Here is a 17,730-nt window from a genome sequence, read left to right as displayed (position 1 = left end):
CCAAACAACTATTATTGCTGGTTGTTGCTGATCATGTGTGTGTTCTTACAAAGATTGCAACTCCATAATTGTGAAACATGATATTAAGGTGATGATTTATATATCTAATATCAAGATTTCAAGTTTATGACGAATTATATAATTCGAACTCCATTTTAAAAATGAAATCTCATCATTTTAAAAGATGTCCTTTTTTTCTTTTCAGTGGAGCAGTATTTAAAGTGAATATAAATTTTTGAGAATGGTGTTTATTATGCAATGATATGACATCATGTTGAAAATTTTAAAATGAAAGATAATTTAGATTAATTTATGGAGGTGAGACGAAAGGAATAGATTTTTTAAGATTTTTTAAGGGGGAAAAGAATAAAGTAAACGTGGTTGGAGCTTGAAAATAAGACAAATTGATTGCTTGATGGTCTCCACAATCCCCTTCATATTTCTCTGTCCCCTTCCCTCCTCTTATCTTCAGACTTCACCTGCAGAATACACACACAGTGCACCAAAAAAACATATATTGCTGCGGCCATGGCATTTGCAGGAACTACCCAGAAATGCATGGCATGTGACAAGACTGTGTATCTTGTGGACAAGTTAACTGCAGATAATAGAATCTATCATAAAGCCTGCTTTAGATGCCACCACTGCCATGGAACTCTCAAGGTTTGTTTTTAGATTATTGAATTTGTTCTTTTTGTTTGCAAATCTTGGATCCTTAGATGAGTTTGGGCATCTAGATCTCTTTGAATAGGTTGTTCTTGATCAGGGATGGAACTTAAAGATTTGATTGGAAGAAATCACAAGTTTTAACTTTCAACAAAGAACAATTCCCATCTAATGTTTGAGTATAAAAGTTTTTGCTGATCTGAAATTTGTGATATAAAAGTTGCTTCAATGGATCTGCTGCAGATCAAGTCCAGAGCACCTAATTGTCGAATTAATGGTGTAAAGATTCAGCTATGTATCTAACAATCTTGTGGTGACATGTAAAATTGCAGCTGGCGAACTACAATTCTTTCGAGGGAGTTCTGTACTGTAGGCCACACTTTGATCAGCTCTTCAAGAGAACTGGCAGTCTAGAGAAAAGCTTTGAAGGTAATTGACAAATTTATACATATAGTCAGTTCCATTTTTTTGATTTGCACCAACTCATATTTTGTACTTACGTTAATCAGGAACGCCTAAGATTGCGAAACCGGAGAAGCCTGGCAACAATGAGGTAATTGAGAATGGTTGTTGATGTGCTTAGAGGATAATTTTCAAGTTAGATATGTGGACACTAAGACGACATGTATTGCATCGATGAACAATTGGAACCTGCTGTCTTGGGTTGGTTTGAATGGTTTTGGGACACTAGGTAGAGTCGAACAAACCGCTGTCTTGTGTGAATTCTGTTGGATCTCGTTTTTCTTCGTGCCCAAACGCAGCGGAAGTTTTAAAATTTTTATTTTATTTTGACAATCAAAATATTTGTTTTGGACACTCGTATGATTTTCGTAAATTAAACATACATAGGATGTTTAAAATATACCTTTAGTGAATATTCACTTTGCACCAACTACTCCGGTATTAGTGGATGTAGCTCTTGTTGTAAATCCCTTCGAACTTTCTTCAAATCTCCGAATTTAGGTCCACGACTAGAATATGTGTTCCTCTTCTATCTTGCACTAGAAAAATAGAAGATGTTTTGCGAAGAGATATAACACAAAAAAAAACCGGCAAAACTCTCAAACTTGGAGTGACCAAATTTTTCTTGTTTTGAAAAGGGATTTTCGAGAGCACCATTTGAATTGGGAAGAGCCGAAAAGTGAATTCCTCATCTTTTTCTTTTGGATGCAATTCTCGTAAATAAGGCTCAAATCCTTATTTTTATTTCTAATCATTACTTGACTTAATTAATCAAATTAATTAAGTCATTTAATGATTCCAAAATATTTGCATGCCAAATCACCGAAAACTTTTGGGAAGAGTCAAAAAAATCAATTCTTATTTCTCAAACCTTCGGTCATGCCATTTATCAATTAACCAAAATAATATATTTTATTATTTTAATTAATTGTAATTTCCTTAATTAATCACATTAATTAAGTTAATGGATTTCAACATATATTTGATTCTCGAAAATATCACGCCACTAATCATGCAATATTATTTTCTTTGTGTGCAAGTTTTAAAATTATGGTATCATGAATATTTCCATATTACGTAAATCAATACCATATGTTATAAAAAACTTAATGGGCTATATTTTTACTCAATTAAAATATAATTAATTGTCAAAGCCCATTTGAACTTTAATAAATTATCATGATGGGCTTATACTCTTACAAGCCTATGATTCATGCTCCCATTACATTAATCTCATCTTAATCTCGATCGGCGATCAAATATCATCGATGTGACAATTTCAACTTATTTGTTATTATGATGCACACTTTAATATCGAGATCACTAATGTCTAAATAAGGCATGTGTACTCTTTTGACTGTCTTAACAGTCATGCTCTCAAAATTTCTATAAGCTTTTATAAACTTTATTTATAAGCTTATCGATTGATCATATCAAACTTATTTCTTATAAATTCAACTCCTTGAATTTATTATCTCAACGTTTTCTATAAATTCAACTCCTTGAATTTATTATCTCAACGGGAACAAGATAATCTAGTACTTGTGTGACCCTCAATGGTTCAGGGATACAGCTAGCCGTGGGTTCACAACTCTTTGTGATTCAGGACAATTTCCTTTATTCGGGCTTACCCTAGTTAGCCCCATTCTTTTCATCGACACCTTGATCAAGAATGTCAGAACTCATTTCTGATTGCACCCATCGGATCATGGTAAGAGCGTCTAGTAGCATCGCCCCATGATCCCCTAGGTATCACTGATAGTGCCTGCAAGAACCAGTCGATTATGATTAGCGTACAGTACGGTCCCTTCATCTCATATATCCCGATCGAATCTGCAACCATTGGTTCATCGAGGGTTGCATATCAATTCGATAACTATGTGACACATATAATAGTGGCATCGCATGTACTATTGGAAAACTCCTTCTCCAACGTACATCTCATACTTTGGCCAGAGATTCCACGCACTATTATTTCATCAGATCACATAGGATATCCACACCCGTAGGTGAGCGGTGAATCCCCGACTACAATGCACTGGCTCCTATATGTGTTGCAACTGTACCCAATCTCGCCACCTGATGACTCTCCTGGAGCCGGTAAACGAGTCAAAGCACAGCTCTAGCATATAGAGCCTCAGTGTTGTCCCGGGTCATAAGGACTAATGGTGTACAATCATAACCACGGACTTATCCTCTCGATGAATGATAACCACTTGGAAAGTCCGAGGGAGGGTTGTTCGGTATAATCATCATATGACTACCCATCTGTATGTTTGGACATCTCTATGCCCTTACCAATAAACGCGGTACACAACATCACAGATGCTAGTCTCGAGCTCAAGCGACCTTTATCCATGTTTTAGGCGGCTGAATCGACTAGAAACGAATTTAGATTATACAGTGTTTACAAATGAGTTTCAACATCGAATTACGATTCATTTGTATTAAAGTATAATCAAGGACTTTATCTATGCTGATTGCATGAGTATACAGATAAAGTAAACTGAAACTATGAAAAGTTAAATTATATTAAAATAAAGATTGTTTATTAAACTTGAGTCCATAAATTCCCTAGCCAACCGTTGGCTTGCAGGGCATCTACTCTAACAAATTCTTGGGCTGCTTTCACAGCAGCAATAAACATTTGATACTATAATTTGTACAAGAGGCGAGATTACACATTCGTTTCTGCTAGTTGTAAGTTGTAGCCATTGTAAGATGGGAGTTGTTTGGTCAAGCATATTGGAATTGCACCAGAATAATCATTTAGGCTGCGGTTTGATTGATTGGATTTGATTTGGAGGGAGATATTTGATTTGGTGAGGGATTTAAGTGATGGATTCAAATGACGCCCATTTTAGGTGTGTTTGAAATCCGTCACAATTATTATAGAAATTGCATAACTTGATATTTAGTATATTTGAAAATCGTTTCAATTTTGTCTATCCATGCAAGTCAAAAAATTTGATGTTAGTGAAGTTTATCATCTCAAATTCATCGATCCAACTTGCCACACACTTCGTTCCCTGAGAAAATGAGGGGTTAGCTCCTCCTGGGATATTGTTAGATGCTTGGCATTCTCAACTTAAATAATGTGGTAAGAATCTTCAATTTTGTTGCAGAAACCAAACACAAATAAGGTCTCAAGTATGTTTGCTGGAACAAGAGACAAATGCCTGGCCTGCCAGAAAACTGCCTACCCGACTGAGAAGGTAGAATCTGTCGTTTAGATGTATGTATATAAAAGAGTTGGGAAGTAATGTGTTGATTCCTTATAAACAATATATTGAGATCATAGCATAAATTTGTACAGGTGACTGTGAATGGAATAGCTTACCACAAGAGCTGTTTCAAGTGCAGCCATGGGGGATGTGTCATTAGTCCATCCAATTACATAGCACACGAGGGGCGCCTTTACTGCAAACACCACCACACTCAACTTATTAAGGAGAAAGGCAACTTGAGCCAGCTTGAAGGTGATCATGAGTAACTCTTGACAACAATCCAATCTTAAAGTATCCCCTCTATTGTCGTGCGTCTTCTCTTCATCAGTATTAATTATATCTTCCTCGACCCAATTCGGTTTCTGCTACCAAGAATGAGTTATAAGCTTGATAATACAGTGGGATTCTTATAGTTACGAATTTTGTGTGTGTGAAGCTTCTTGAATGATAATTTTGGTCCATTGCATGAGTTTATGGAATGTTCAAATGTTGTTTTGGCTTTCGTGTGATTAAGATCAGGAATGATTCTTCCATTTGTATGTTGGCTAACAACAACAGCATACGTTTCATTCATTTTTTTCATATTAGAGATTGCATTTTCCAAAAGTTTGTAAGAAATGGCCAAATAACAACGTATCTCCCTCAAACTGAAATAATATTGTAGACATTCACATTGAAGAGTGTTGGACAAGGGAGCAAATAATCACTCGAGACTAATCAAATGACAAAGGAAATTTGACAAAGGATTTCAAATTTTTGATCTTTCGACTCTTGTACCATATCAAAATCCACTTCTAAAAATTCAAATTGTCCAAGATAGTCCTACAATACGTTAATCCTTCCAGCATTGAGAGAAAAAACGTCTAACAAGATAACCAATTTCTAGGAAATGAAAAGAAACATGTTAGATACAGAATTATACGTTAGTATTAAAATGATAGCTTGATGGATATGAAAAGATTGTAAAATAATAAATTATACGTTAGTATTAAAATGATATGATAATAACCAAGATTGGAAATAGTGTAATTGATTATATTCGGACATTTGGCTTGGTATGAACTACGAACAACAGATCAACACGTACGATCAATGATAGCTAAACAATCTAAATTTAATCAGGCCAACCAAAGGTGACTGCAAAATTATTTGAAAACTATATGCGCTGAAATGTTATGAATCAAATAGGATTATTATATGTCTCGTCTCGTATAGTAAATTTGATTCGTTTTACATAAACATCAACTTGGCAACTCAGAAAGCTAAAAAAAATCAACTTGGAAATGGGAACACATGCTGCTCCAATATTCTAAGGAAAGCGCCAAACACTCGTGGCTGCCTTTTGTTCTAAGCAAATTTTTTAAAAATACGCTGCCATAGTTTCTGGCCAAACTTGACTCTGTCAGGGAATGGTGGCTGAGTTTATGTATTATTTGAAAAACATTTTTCCTATCTTTAATATAAATTGTCCGATTGATCTATGAGTCTTGAAATTTTATATATATATATATATAATTCATATTATCAATTAATTAAATTGTATTAAAATATAAAGAGATGTTACTTTATATATGTAGACAGTTAATGGAAGTCCATTACTTTATTAATATAATATCATTTCCTTTATATATTATCTTTTACAATATGATCAAACATTTATTTTGATGAATAATTCAATAACTAAAAATTCAAATATTGTTTAAGTCTGATAATCTAATATTGTTAAAATATTGAAAATAAATTAGAATATTTTTCAAAACTATACCTTTAGAATTAGTTGGACTTATTTAAAAAAAAAAGGGTTAGTTAAACTGATATAATATAAAATTTCAAGTAGAGGAATATTATTAATATTCATTATCTTCCTGGCGAGTGTTGGGTCAAACTTTTGATCTGTAGAACATCTATCTCTTGGGGCATTAACCATTATTATCTGTATAAATTCAGCAGTCAAAAGCCTGAGCAAATATCCCTAGAAAGAAATGGAATCGGATCTTCAACTTTCATTCAGTGATTTCCCGGAGGATGCGCAGCTTCGCGTCCTCTCATTCGTCAACCGAAAGGATCTCAAGGCGTTCGCCTGTACTTCCAAGAAATTCTCTGCTCTTTGCACTAACGACGAGCGGCTCTGGCTTCTCAAGTGCACCCGACGATGGGGCTCCCGTACGCAAATCCCGAAATGGGGTGGCGGCAAGATTTCCTACAAGAGCCTCTTCAACTTGCTGAAAGATTACGAGACCCTCATCAGATTTTGGATTTACATTTACGACGCCACAGGATTACCGTTGTCAGCTCCTCCTCTCTTGCTCTTCGAATGGTGTTCTTTTTACATCACGGGATACAGGATATCGCCGTCGAAGGATAGTGGCTACGGTGTGATAAAGAGACCCTTCATATGGATTACCGCTACGTCTGATGGGGAGGGGATGGTTTATCTAGACACCAGCAATGGAACACTTTCGTTGACAGAGGAGGATTTGTTGAGGGAAGATTCAGAGAAACTGCGCAGTACTGAACTGATAATAGCGGAGGTTCGTACAGAAAAATATGATGCTCTCATGAAGGTGTGGGAGAATCGTGATTTTTTGGATTTTCGAAGGCGACTGAGTATTGCGACTGGATTAGAGGAGTACGAGAATGTTTACAGCTCGCCACCAGATGGGTTGATGACGCAGATCCGTGAGGCATTCACGAAGACTGTTAGCATTCCCGTCCCCGATGAATGGTCATCGAAGAAACTGAATTCGAGGCAAAGGAGGAGGAGGCAAAGGGAGAATCAAATGATGGACGCGTTACAATGGGAGGCCTCGTACTTCTTGCAATTACACAAAAGATATGACAATTACTCTCGTTCTCCAGATCAACCATTGCAAGGCCTTTGGAAGGTAAAATCATTTTGATCCTTGAAACCAAGCTCCCTTGAGTAGCTTAATCTTTTTTGAAAAAATTGCAGAAACAGTCATTTAATTTGGCCCATGTTTCGATATTTGGACAATTTTTTTTTTGTTTTTACTTCAATTTCGTGGAAATATTGATGTGATATCTTAACATAGACACATATACGAGTGTTTGGTCATCAATCTTGTGAGAAAGAACTAAATTTGTCGGAAGTAGACCAAATTAGGAATTTGACTATTTTCCTTCTTTCACATGCCCCGCATTGATTTATATGTTAATGTTCGTAATTTGTTAGCTCAGTACTGTGGCAAAATTTAATTCTTCCTTTCTCGATGCTGTTGTAGGGTATAGCTCGTGGCAAAAGCTTGACCTTTTATATAGTTACCTATACCATTTGCTTTGGCGAGTTATCTTGCAAAATGGCTGGAAAATCCGTCACATCTCAAATCAATGATGGCTTGGTATTTTCCGCTTCGATGGAACCTTTCATCGAACCTCCGTTTTCTTCTAAAGAGAAACATATTTACGATTCTCGTCTTCATCTACGCCCTGCCGAATATAGTCAACCTGATCCCACGTCTTCGGATGTGTTGCGCATTTTCTATGCAAATTTGGGTCCTGAATCAAGCGCTCCCAAGGATCCTCGGGATGCCGGCGGGAGAATCTGGCTATACGCTGATGGGTCTTTTGGATTTGGTTCTCTCAAGGATCATTACATCATCGATCTGAAACCTATGGTCGAAGATGACAACCTTCTTGATGTTGTGATGTGAGAGTATGGCTTTAGCTTATTGGATCATTGAATGGAATGATAATCAGTTTTGCATGGAATTGTTTGTAAAATTTGTTGCGAATTGTTCAGCAACAATTTTTTTGGAGTAATTTGAGCATGAATGTGGAAAAAAGTTCTGATTTTGACGTTCTGTTTCTGCTGATCAAGTCGATCAGGAATATTAATAAATACGTTCCATTCCACACAAAAAAGGAATTTAATGGGATGATTGAATTTGACTCGTAAGGGGAATCAGACCAAGCCTTTCGCTAATCCCCATCTCTTTCATTAATTCCCTTCTCTTTACTGCACTAAACGTGACAAGAAATGAACCCCAAATTTGGATTTTGATCGCACTTTCTATTCTACTACTTTGATAACGCGACATTCTACTCAAAATTAAACATGTTATGACTTGAGTAAAGAGTATGCCTTATGTGGACAAATTAATTTAATGCTACCATGCAATGTAAAATTTTGTTAACATGAAAACCATATTAATATTTCTTGAAATGCAATTGTTTGTGAACATTTTTCCTTTCGAAAGGAAAAATGGTACATCGAAACTTAAGATTCTTAAACTTTGTTCTGTCCATATGTTTCTACAATAATTAGTGGGTCATTTTACAAACACTATACATGCATTATTCATTCGAGCATCGTATAGCATCAATAAGCCGGCCATTTTTTACCATAGGTTTCAGATCAACAATGTAATCATCTCGTAGAAACCCGAATCCAAACGTCCCGTCTGCATAGAGCCATACTCTCCCATCGGGATGCTCAAATGAGCCTCGATGATATGGGTAATGAGGTGAAAAAGCATAGCACATGCGTAATACATCTAAATCTTCGTCCTGGAATGGTGTCGCACGATCGTGTCCAGCTTGATTAGATTTAGCGACGGGCCGAAGATGCGGGCGAGTATTGTAAGCATGTTCCTCTTCAAAAGACAAGGGGAATTCAGCGAAAGCTGTAGTTCTAGTTGAGAATATTGGTTCACAAAAAAACCTAGGCGTGGAGTCGCTTCCCACAACTACACAACAAATATAGTCTCTGTCTTCACGATAAGACACCAAATACAAATTCAAGCTCTTCTTAGGACCAATACCCTGCATCGACGGCCAAAAAGAATCAAAGAAAGAAGTAGATTGAAGATAAATTTCGAGTCTTTAAAATCAAGATTACCTTCCACAAGCCTTGCAATGGTCTAGGCGGAGTGGGGAAGAGATTCATTATTTTCAGAAAACTTTCGGTGTGCCATCTGTGCACGCGCCGTCTTGCTCTCCACTTCTCCTTCTTTGACGAGGTCTTGCTTGGGAGTATTTCGTATATCTGTCTCATGAGCCCATCCGGATCCGATCTGTAAACAATCTCATACTGATCTTCACCTCCACTCCCAGTGTCCAATAGCTTCCTCAACTCCAGAAACTGGCGGTTCTCCCGCAACTTCAGGCAACGATCTTCTGATAAATCAATATCCACAAGAATCAATCCAGGACTGCGTAATTTCTCTGAATCTTCGCAAGACAGATCATTCTCTGTTAACGAAAGTGTTTCAGTCATGTCTAGATAATTCAGCGTCTGTCCATCAGACGTAGCTGTAATCCACAAGAACGGTTTCTTTACTACATCGTATCCTCCACATTTAGATGGGAAAACCCTGTATCCGGTGATGTAAAATAAACCCCATTCAAAGAGCAAGAGTTGCGAAGGTGATGCGTATCTTCGGTCGTAATAGTCGTAGTTCCAAAACCCGATTAGGCTTTCGTAATCATTTAGCAAGTGAAAGAGGTTCCTGTAAGAGATTTTTCCACCACCCCATTTCTTGATCCGGGTTTGGGAGCCCCAGCGGCGGCTGCACTTGAGAAACCAAAGTCGCTCGTCGTTATTACACAGAGTGAAAAAATTCTTGGAGGTACAGGCAAACGCCTCAAGCTCCGATTGGTGGAGCCATGAGAGAATGCATAGCTGAACATCTTCCGGGAAATCGCTAAATGATGATGGGAGAATCGGCTCCATATTTAGCGTCAATTTTTGGTTTTCTGTTAATGTTCTTTAGTGCAAAAATTGTTCACTTTTTAAAAGAGAACGCCGAGGCCGAAGTCAAAATCGGAACTTGGGCACCAAGGTCTAACAGAGAAAATCAAGAAATACTTGCAACTTTTGATCCCATTATTATTTTTAAGTAGTTTTTGTTCCACTGTTTTCTTCCATTTTGAGTTTCAATTTATTAAGTTTTCAAGATTGATTTTGCCATATCACCTACGTAATATCAAAACCAAAAATTTAACTGACAAAAAAATTTTTTTCATTTTTAAAAAATTGGGTAATTAACTAACATATGTCTTTCAATAAATTAATAAACATTTTTGCCTCGTACAATCGTAATTTTTGGAACCAAAGTTCTATTGGTCCAAAATAATTTTGTTACCTTTTTTTTAGTATAACTGATCAAAGCATATTAAACGCATAGGTAGCTTCCACTTTTTTGATACATTGTAAATAAGATGACAAGTTGTTATTTTGAGTCATTTAGTTATGGTTAATCTTGATTACTTTGCTTGCAATAAATTTTTATTTCGGTCGCAACTTTTTCAAATATAACTTAGTAATTCATCACACGTTAATGATGTGGAATATATTGTTAAAAAATTGCAGCACGATTCCTCTACCCTCGTTTCATTTTGAAAAAGTCTAATTTTTGGCAAATTTTTGAATTTTTATTGTAATTTTTAATAAAGAGTAAGTCTCACGAATTTTTATCTGTGAGACGAGTCAACTATACCGATATTCACAATAAAAAATAATATTTTTAACATAAAAAGTAATACTTTTTTCATGAATGACCCAAATAAAGATTCGACCCACGAAATTGATCCGTAAGACCGTCTAACAAATTTTTTTTGTATAATAAAATAGTCTGTTTTTCTACTATCTACGCTTACCATCTACCGATTTTAAAAATACTAGTTAGTATAGAGACATCAATTTTAATTATATAATAAGATAATAAACATGGGTGATTTGTTGAATAGATAAAGTTTGACCAATTGTCAGATGTTCAATTCTCTTTACGAACATTTTTTTCGATCGATCATGTTACACAAGTTCGTATAATGTAGTTCATTTGACTAACATGACTTTGCGATTGAATTAACATAGAATTTACTTAATGCGCATCGAATAATAACGGATGCGAACTTCTTCATCATCGGGAAAAAAACATGATTGACCCAATTCTAGATCAAATTTTGAGAACACGTACATATGACATTATGTTTCTTTATCAATATAGTGATACGATGTACGTGTTGCGTCTTTATATAAATTTTTTTATGATTAATATTTTTTAAAGCTAAATACAATAATTGTTTTTATTTTAAAATTTATTTACATTAATTGAAAACAATAAGATTTAAAACATCAAAGGATAATGAGACAAATAATAATTAATTAATTAAGCGAAAATTTGAAAATTTTTGTGTCATTAAATAAGGGTAAACCGGAAATTTCTTTATAAAATTTACTTTTCATTGATTTTGTGAAAAAACATAAGTTTAAATACATAAGACAAATGGAATATAAAATAAACATGATTTGGTAAATAATAGTGTGGCTTTCGTGGACAAACCAATTTAAGAGCGAATGATCACTGTATATTCGTCTCCATAATTAAATGTGTGTTCTGTCCTCGTCAGACTGATATTTTTTTGTGGTTTTTGACTAACACAAAAAATATTACTGCATTCACTAAGTCAATTTGTTTTTTCGAATGAAATTAGATATAAAATGTGTGTTAAGTCCTTGTCAGACTGATATTTTTTTGCGGTTTTTGACTAACACAAAAAATATTCCTGCATTCACTGAGTCAATTTGTTTTTTCGAATGAAATTAGATATAAAAAAATTGAAAATTTGAAACAAATATATGATACTTCATAACAAAATATTTTATATTTGACATTAATATATGATTTTTGAGTACTCAAACATGTATAAAATTTTTGATATTAATGACACGTATTTTTCAGATGAAAATTCTGTACAATACTATGAAAATCTGAAACAAATATATGATATTTCAGAACTAAATGTTTTTGATCTAACACTAATATCTGATTTTTTACTACCCAAACATGTATAACAAAATTGTATTAATGACACGTGTTTTTTGAATAAAAACTAATACAAAACATTAAATATGTGATATTAACATATGATGTTTCAACATACATTCTTTCAAATCGGTTTTAACATATGATATTTAAGCACACAAACAAGTATAATAAGTATTGATATTAATATAATTGTTCCAATTTTATACCCGAAATTTTATCTTTTGTACATGATTTAAAACAATTTTGAATTATATCCGCTCAATAACACTCAAACAAATGAATTCTTTTTTAATAATTAAAAAAGATAAGAGAATTTAGTGGACACACCTACTTTCTCTTAACTAATTAATTATATTCATTCCAAAAATAAATGCTCTTTTAGAAAATATCACATTAAATATTCTATTTAATTTATGTAATTATTCCCAAGAGGAAAGAAAACAAATTAATTATTATTTAATCATTGCCGAGCTACAAAATTTGACTAACATTGATTAATTCAATCTGTAGAAAGTGGTGTTATTTGATTTTAAAAAATATGTACATATATGAAAGCACGAAAACTTTAAAAAAGGCCTGTTTTGGTACGGTTGTCAGTCACCAAAAAAACACGTGTGCTTAGCCGAGCCCTCCCAAAAAAAAAAAAAAAAAAAGTATATGTGTTGTCAACGGAAAGTTATTTGCCTTATAGATGTTGTAACCGTTCTCTATTTCCTTTCGTCTTCTTTCACTCAAGGGAAGCTTGATTGTCTCAGAATTGTTGTAATCGGTTCTTTCTTCTCCTCCGCCTTCTTTCACTCCCATCTGCTTGCGCCCCTTTTCTCCCAAATTTTTCCCCTCCTCCGTCTCGTATGTTGTTCGCCCTCTTTCTTCTCGCCGTATGCCTTTCGTCTTTCTTTGCCCATCGTTTTGCTTCTCCGTCTCGTACGTTGTTCGCCCTCTTTCTTCTTCCCGTCTGCCTTTCGTCTTTCTTTGCCCATCGTTTTGCCTTTGTTTCGATCTCCTTTGCTTCGGAAATACGTTGTACTTCCCGTCTTCCTGTGCTCACCGTTTTGTCCGCGGCGCGATCTCCTTGCTTCGGAAAGCGACAATTCGGTGCGTGTTTTCCTTGGCTTTGTTCGAATATGGTGTTCTGCTTGAGTTATATCACGTATCCTACTATATTTGGCGCCTTAGAAAGTGTAACTCGCATGTGCTCAGTGTTTTGGAAATTGTTGAATGGTTTATGTTATTTTAGTGTTGTTGTTTCGGTGTTTTAGCGGCGATTTCTCGTTTATATGAAAGCGGGAATAAATTTTCCTTGGCCAGTTTTGGTACGGTTCCGGTTAAAAGAAAAAAACACGAGTCACTTCCACTGCACCACAACCAAGGGACAATATCACGTAGGCTCTGCTCTTCTCTCCACCACACCATGTTGCTTCCGGTTGCACCGAGGTTCCTTCGCACCTTCAATTCTTGGGTTTGTCCTTGTTCTTTTCTTGTCTTGTTTGTATGATTTTTATAGTTGCTTCGTCTTCGCTTGTCACAAATTTTATCTCCAGGCTCTCCCCATATATTTGGATAAAATATTTCATCCTGCCGTTGCGGTCATTCTCTCGGTGACATTTGTTCTTGCTTTCGGTGAGGTACATTTAGTTCTATACTTTATGTGACCATAATTGTTGGGCTAGAACTGAGAATCCTTACTTTTGCCTTGATTGAAAAGATTATTCCTCAGGCAGTGTGCTCTAGATATGGGCTTCCTGTGGGCGCAAATTGTGTATGGCTCGTGCGTGTCTTGATTATGATTTGCTTTCCAATCGCTTACCCTATAGGGAAGGTACAGCTTACTAAAACAATTTAGTTTTATTGATTCGTCACAACTAATAGTAAGACGCACTTGTTTTGTATAGCTGGAATATTCACGGATTTAGTTGGAATTAACCATCTGACAGGATTGGAGTTCGCCTCTTGTCCCCTTCAATTATAATCTTCAGTATATTTGCAACGCTTGTGACTTGATGTTTGTTTATATTTTGTTTTGTTCAGATTCTGGATAGCGTTTTGGGCCGTCTTGGGCCACCACGGTGTTTTGTTCAGGCGACCTCAATTGAAAGCACCGGTATCTATCCATGGCCAGGAGGTATTTTATCTAATTAAGGCTACATTTGGACAGATGTATTAGCATTTAAAATCAAGGTATTTGAAAATGCATTGATTTGAAACGACATGAAGTTTAAATTAATTTCCAAGTTTGTATAAAGAATGTTAGACTAAAATGTGGAATTTGAATGTTTACCCTATCTATCATACAAAATGGATTATAGATGTATATTTGGAATTTACTCAGTCCAAATTCATATATCCAAACACAAGCCAAGAGTAATGGCAACTAAATATGTTGTAAGCCTTACTATTCAATATTCTTGACCAAAATACATGTTTAAAGGTCAAAAGTTTGTTTTCAAATTTGCTGTAAAGATATTCCTCTTGTGTATTTGATCACTATCATTTCATGGTTTATTTTGGTTGATATTATGAAGGCAGGTAATGGAGGTGAACTTACTAACAATGAAACAACTATAATAAGTGGAGCTCTAAATTTGACTGAAAAGGTATGTTCAGGTGGGGAAGGATCATTTCATAATATCTTCCCCCTCTTTTTTTCTCTCCCTGAAATGCTTACTTACCCATTTTTTCTTTTCTCATTTGAGCATGTACCGGAGATGGACAATGCATATACTTATGGTGCTATAACCACATACCTTTAATTTGCATAATAAATGTGAAGAAATATTGAGGTTGTTTCTAATATTTGCAGACAGCAGAGAAGGCCATGACACCGATTGAATCGACTTTCTCTCTTGATGTCAGTTCAAAATTGGATTGGTAAGTTTGATTCTAATCTGGTCCATTTATCATTAAAAAAAATACATATCTACTCCCACAAATACCATTTATGAATCGTGAGCATTGGTATTTAAAGATGGTCGTTTCCCCCCGAATCTTGGGTTTCTTCTTCTTCTGTTGTTATTTGGAGTATGGATTCTTTTGGGTGAGTGAAAGAGATTTGGGGGATGGTAATTGGGCTTTTGGAATTGATTGGGATTGATTGGATTCCAATATAAATTTTAAGAAATTGTTATTATTAATTATCTTTATTTTGTTATAATCATCAGCCTCGTTATTGATGAGAAATATTATAAAATAAGCACTCATAATATCTATCACAGTCTTCATAATCTTATATTTTATGATAATCACAATAACATCGAATTCGAGCTTTTTTATTTTTGTAGTTTTATATGTGAATAAAAAATGAGCCACTCGGCTTGATTTCCGCAGAAGAATTTTCATGGTACTATTTTATTTCTCATTTCATGTCAATGTAGGAGAACTGCTACCAGAGGTGATTTGTGTTAGTAGTGATCTAGATGTGAACTGTGGTTGATTAAAATTGATACTCTTTCTGTTTAACTTTATGGACAACAATGTTTGTTTAGTTGTTTTCATAAGGTTGAATTTTGAACTGGAATGCCAGTCTTGTTTCTCTGCCTCTTGTATATCAAAAACCGATTTTGTATCTTCACACGTTAGCTTATAAATGAAGTTTAGGCTTTTGCTTAGATATTGGGTTCTTCTATGTTATCAATCATGGAATTGACAATGAATTCATGGAGGAGGTTTTCTTCCAAAGCAAAAGATTTTTTGATTTTTTTGCTTTTTTGATTTGCTCATGGAAGAAAAGATGAGGCTTTTAAGGAATGAGAAAAATCGAGGTTATACTCCTGTTTTTTATGAACACTTGGATCCTATCAATCAAATACATGGTTTGTGCTATTCCCTACTACTTTCGTCTTTTTTGTGGTTATGATATTGTATTTGTAATATATATTAAGGAAGTGGCCCTTTAGAGAATCATCATGATATCTTTAGTATGATAGTGCTATGGCTCTTTTGTTTTTCAAAAATATAATTTCCTACACGATATTAGTATATTAATAGCTCGATTGTCTAGCTTCTGTCTATTTTTTTAGCTTATTTCTAAAATACCCATCAGTTTAATGTGATAATGGTATGCACACTAATATTTTTTTTTACATTAGTGTTTTAATTCTTGAAGTGTTTTTTTTATATCTCATACTATGCATTGAATTATTTTAATGATATCATACATTAAAATGTTAAACTCTCTATTATATTCCTCAAGATTTCGGGGGACATAAGTATTATAATATCCCATTCCAATATATGATTTAAAAATCTTGTTTTTAGATGCCAAATCTGTCATGTGCTCAAGCATATGTGCCTATGTCAAGCCTTTGTCAAAAATAGGCAACACTATCTTATCGATTCGAATAGATTTAGGCACAGTTGCATCAATTAGTGAATCAAGACTATTGAACCCCACAGATTCAGCCATTTTGGATTGTTGGTTCGACGTGGCGGAGCTATGGCGGTGGGGCAAGGTGCCGCTTGGCTTCACGGCCTCAACAGAAATGGATCGGGTGCTCGTGTAACGCACCTCAAAGGTATACATTTTTTGAAAACATAATGTAAATTGTATGTGAATTATGATGTGGTTATATTATTTTTAAAAATATGGTGTGATATCTACCGTAAATCCAAGCAAGGTATAGCACGTTTATCGTTTGGGAAACAAATTAAAGATATTAAACAAATTAAAGATAATGTTATGGTAGTTTAAATATGAGATTAAAACTCCTAACCCTTACATTTGTTGTACGCAAACATGTGCAAGTTAAGTGCATGTATTCTTGACAATGGATTTTGTTTATAATGTATACATTTACAAAAATATTTTCTACCAAATTTCTTATCAACACAACTATCTACGCATTATATAACATTAAAATTCTCGGAAATACAAATGTTTAAATCAGTTTAAAAATATTATATATCTGTAAAATATGTCAATTGTTAACATACGATAAAAAAGTCACAATATATATTTATACATGTTATAAATAGTTGTTATTTTCCCAGTGTTAATTAATCGAAACAATCTTTTCTTCTAAATGTTTTTTCGATGGTTTCAAACACTTATAATTTATATACATGTACTCTCGAACATAGATTCTATGTATGATATTATGACAACTCAAACACTCACAATGTAATTACATAAAAGATCAACAGTAGGTCTTAGGTATAATGTTATAAATATTTAAAGGTTATTGTCCGCTAAAAAAACTGTGATAATACTATAAAATGTTAGGGTTATTAACTACATAAAAGATCAATTGTTTATTAAAAATTCGTAATTTGATTTGAAATTTTATTTAATTATGCATATAAATACCTTAAACTCAAAAAAAACAAATACAATATAGTAGCAAAATTATTACCTCACAAAATTACATTTCATTATCACATATTTTTATGTATCATATTAAAAATTTCCAAGCGTTTCAAAAACCCTCAATATTTTTTATTATATATAATATTATCAATAAATATACCTTAAGCTTTGTAGCATATTTATCTTTATACATAGATGAACATTAAACTGCTCAGTTAGTTAAAATGATTTCATTTTATCATAGTTTTTCCTTTTCTCCATCTTTAGAAGACTTTATTTTTCG

General features: G+C 34.2%; 4 protein-coding genes across 4 annotated transcripts; 3 read left to right on the top strand and 1 right to left on the bottom strand.

Moving 5' to 3' along the window:
• Positions 1-362: 362 nt before the first annotated feature.
• LOC140962040 (LIM domain-containing protein WLIM1-like) lies at positions 363-4,888 on the top strand. The gene is made up of 5 exons (XM_073420884.1): positions 363-663; positions 999-1,095; positions 1,176-1,219; positions 4,254-4,343; positions 4,445-4,888. The coding sequence occupies exons 1-5, from the start codon at positions 529-531 to the stop codon at positions 4,619-4,621; spliced, it is 543 nt and encodes a 180-aa protein (XP_073276985.1). The 5' UTR covers positions 363-528; the 3' UTR covers positions 4,622-4,888.
• Positions 4,889-6,230: 1,342 nt separating this feature from the next.
• Positions 6,231-8,267, top strand: LOC140961740 (F-box protein At3g12350-like). The gene is made up of 2 exons (XM_073420416.1): positions 6,231-7,240; positions 7,598-8,267. Exons 1-2 carry the CDS (start codon positions 6,338-6,340, stop codon positions 8,024-8,026), a joined length of 1,332 nt encoding a protein of 443 aa, XP_073276517.1. The 5' UTR covers positions 6,231-6,337; the 3' UTR covers positions 8,027-8,267.
• Positions 8,268-8,578: 311 nt separating this feature from the next.
• LOC140961713 (F-box protein At3g12350-like) lies at positions 8,579-10,160 on the bottom strand. Its single transcript, XM_073420376.1, has 2 exons — positions 9,214-10,160; positions 8,579-9,137 (listed from the first exon to the last, which is right to left on the bottom strand). Exons 1-2 carry the CDS (start codon positions 10,045-10,047, stop codon positions 8,670-8,672), a joined length of 1,302 nt encoding a protein of 433 aa, XP_073276477.1. The 5' UTR covers positions 10,048-10,160; the 3' UTR covers positions 8,579-8,669.
• A 2,816-nt stretch (positions 10,161-12,976) lies between these two features.
• On the top strand, positions 12,977-16,393 carry LOC140962080 (putative DUF21 domain-containing protein At1g03270). The gene is made up of 7 exons (XM_073420933.1): positions 12,977-13,240; positions 13,405-13,770; positions 13,851-13,964; positions 14,174-14,267; positions 14,672-14,739; positions 14,946-15,013; positions 15,517-16,393. The coding sequence occupies exons 2-7, from the start codon at positions 13,423-13,425 to the stop codon at positions 15,545-15,547; spliced, it is 723 nt and encodes a 240-aa protein (XP_073277034.1). The 5' UTR covers positions 12,977-13,240; positions 13,405-13,422; the 3' UTR covers positions 15,548-16,393.
• Positions 16,394-17,730: the final 1,337 nt, after the last annotated feature.

This window comes from Primulina huaijiensis, chromosome 16 (genome assembly GCF_012295235.1).
Source record: "Primulina huaijiensis isolate GDHJ02 chromosome 16, ASM1229523v2, whole genome shotgun sequence".
Taxonomy (NCBI): domain Eukaryota; kingdom Viridiplantae; phylum Streptophyta; class Magnoliopsida; order Lamiales; family Gesneriaceae; genus Primulina; species Primulina huaijiensis.
Note: the sequence above shows the minus strand (reverse complement) of the source record. Positions and strands in the feature narration are given on the sequence as shown.

Coding starts and splice junctions, on each gene's coding strand:
- LOC140961740 (XM_073420416.1), top strand. CDS start 6,338: ATGGAATCGGATCTTCAACTTTCATTCAGTGATTTCCCGGAGGATGCG. Junction 7,241..7,597: donor CATTGCAAGGCCTTTGGAAG/GTAAAATCATTT, acceptor ATGCTGTTGTAG/GGTATAGCTCGTGGCAAAAG.
- LOC140962040 (XM_073420884.1), top strand. CDS start 529: ATGGCATTTGCAGGAACTACCCAGAAATGCATGGCATGTGACAAGACT. Junction 664..998: donor ACTGCCATGGAACTCTCAAG/GTTTGTTTTTAG, acceptor GTAAAATTGCAG/CTGGCGAACTACAATTCTTT. Junction 1,096..1,175: donor TCTAGAGAAAAGCTTTGAAG/GTAATTGACAAA, acceptor TACGTTAATCAG/GAACGCCTAAGATTGCGAAA.
- LOC140961713 (XM_073420376.1), bottom strand. CDS start 10,047: ATGGAGCCGATTCTCCCATCATCATTTAGCGATTTCCCGGAAGATGTT. Junction 9,138..9,213: donor CATTGCAAGGCTTGTGGAAG/GTAATCTTGATT, acceptor CCGTCGATGCAG/GGTATTGGTCCTAAGAAGAG.
- LOC140962080 (XM_073420933.1), top strand. CDS start 13,423: ATGAAAGCGGGAATAAATTTTCCTTGGCCAGTTTTGGTACGGTTCCGG. Junction 13,771..13,850: donor TTGTTCTTGCTTTCGGTGAG/GTACATTTAGTT, acceptor TTGATTGAAAAG/ATTATTCCTCAGGCAGTGTG. Junction 14,268..14,671: donor TATCTATCCATGGCCAGGAG/GTATTTTATCTA, acceptor TTATGAAGGCAG/GTAATGGAGGTGAACTTACT.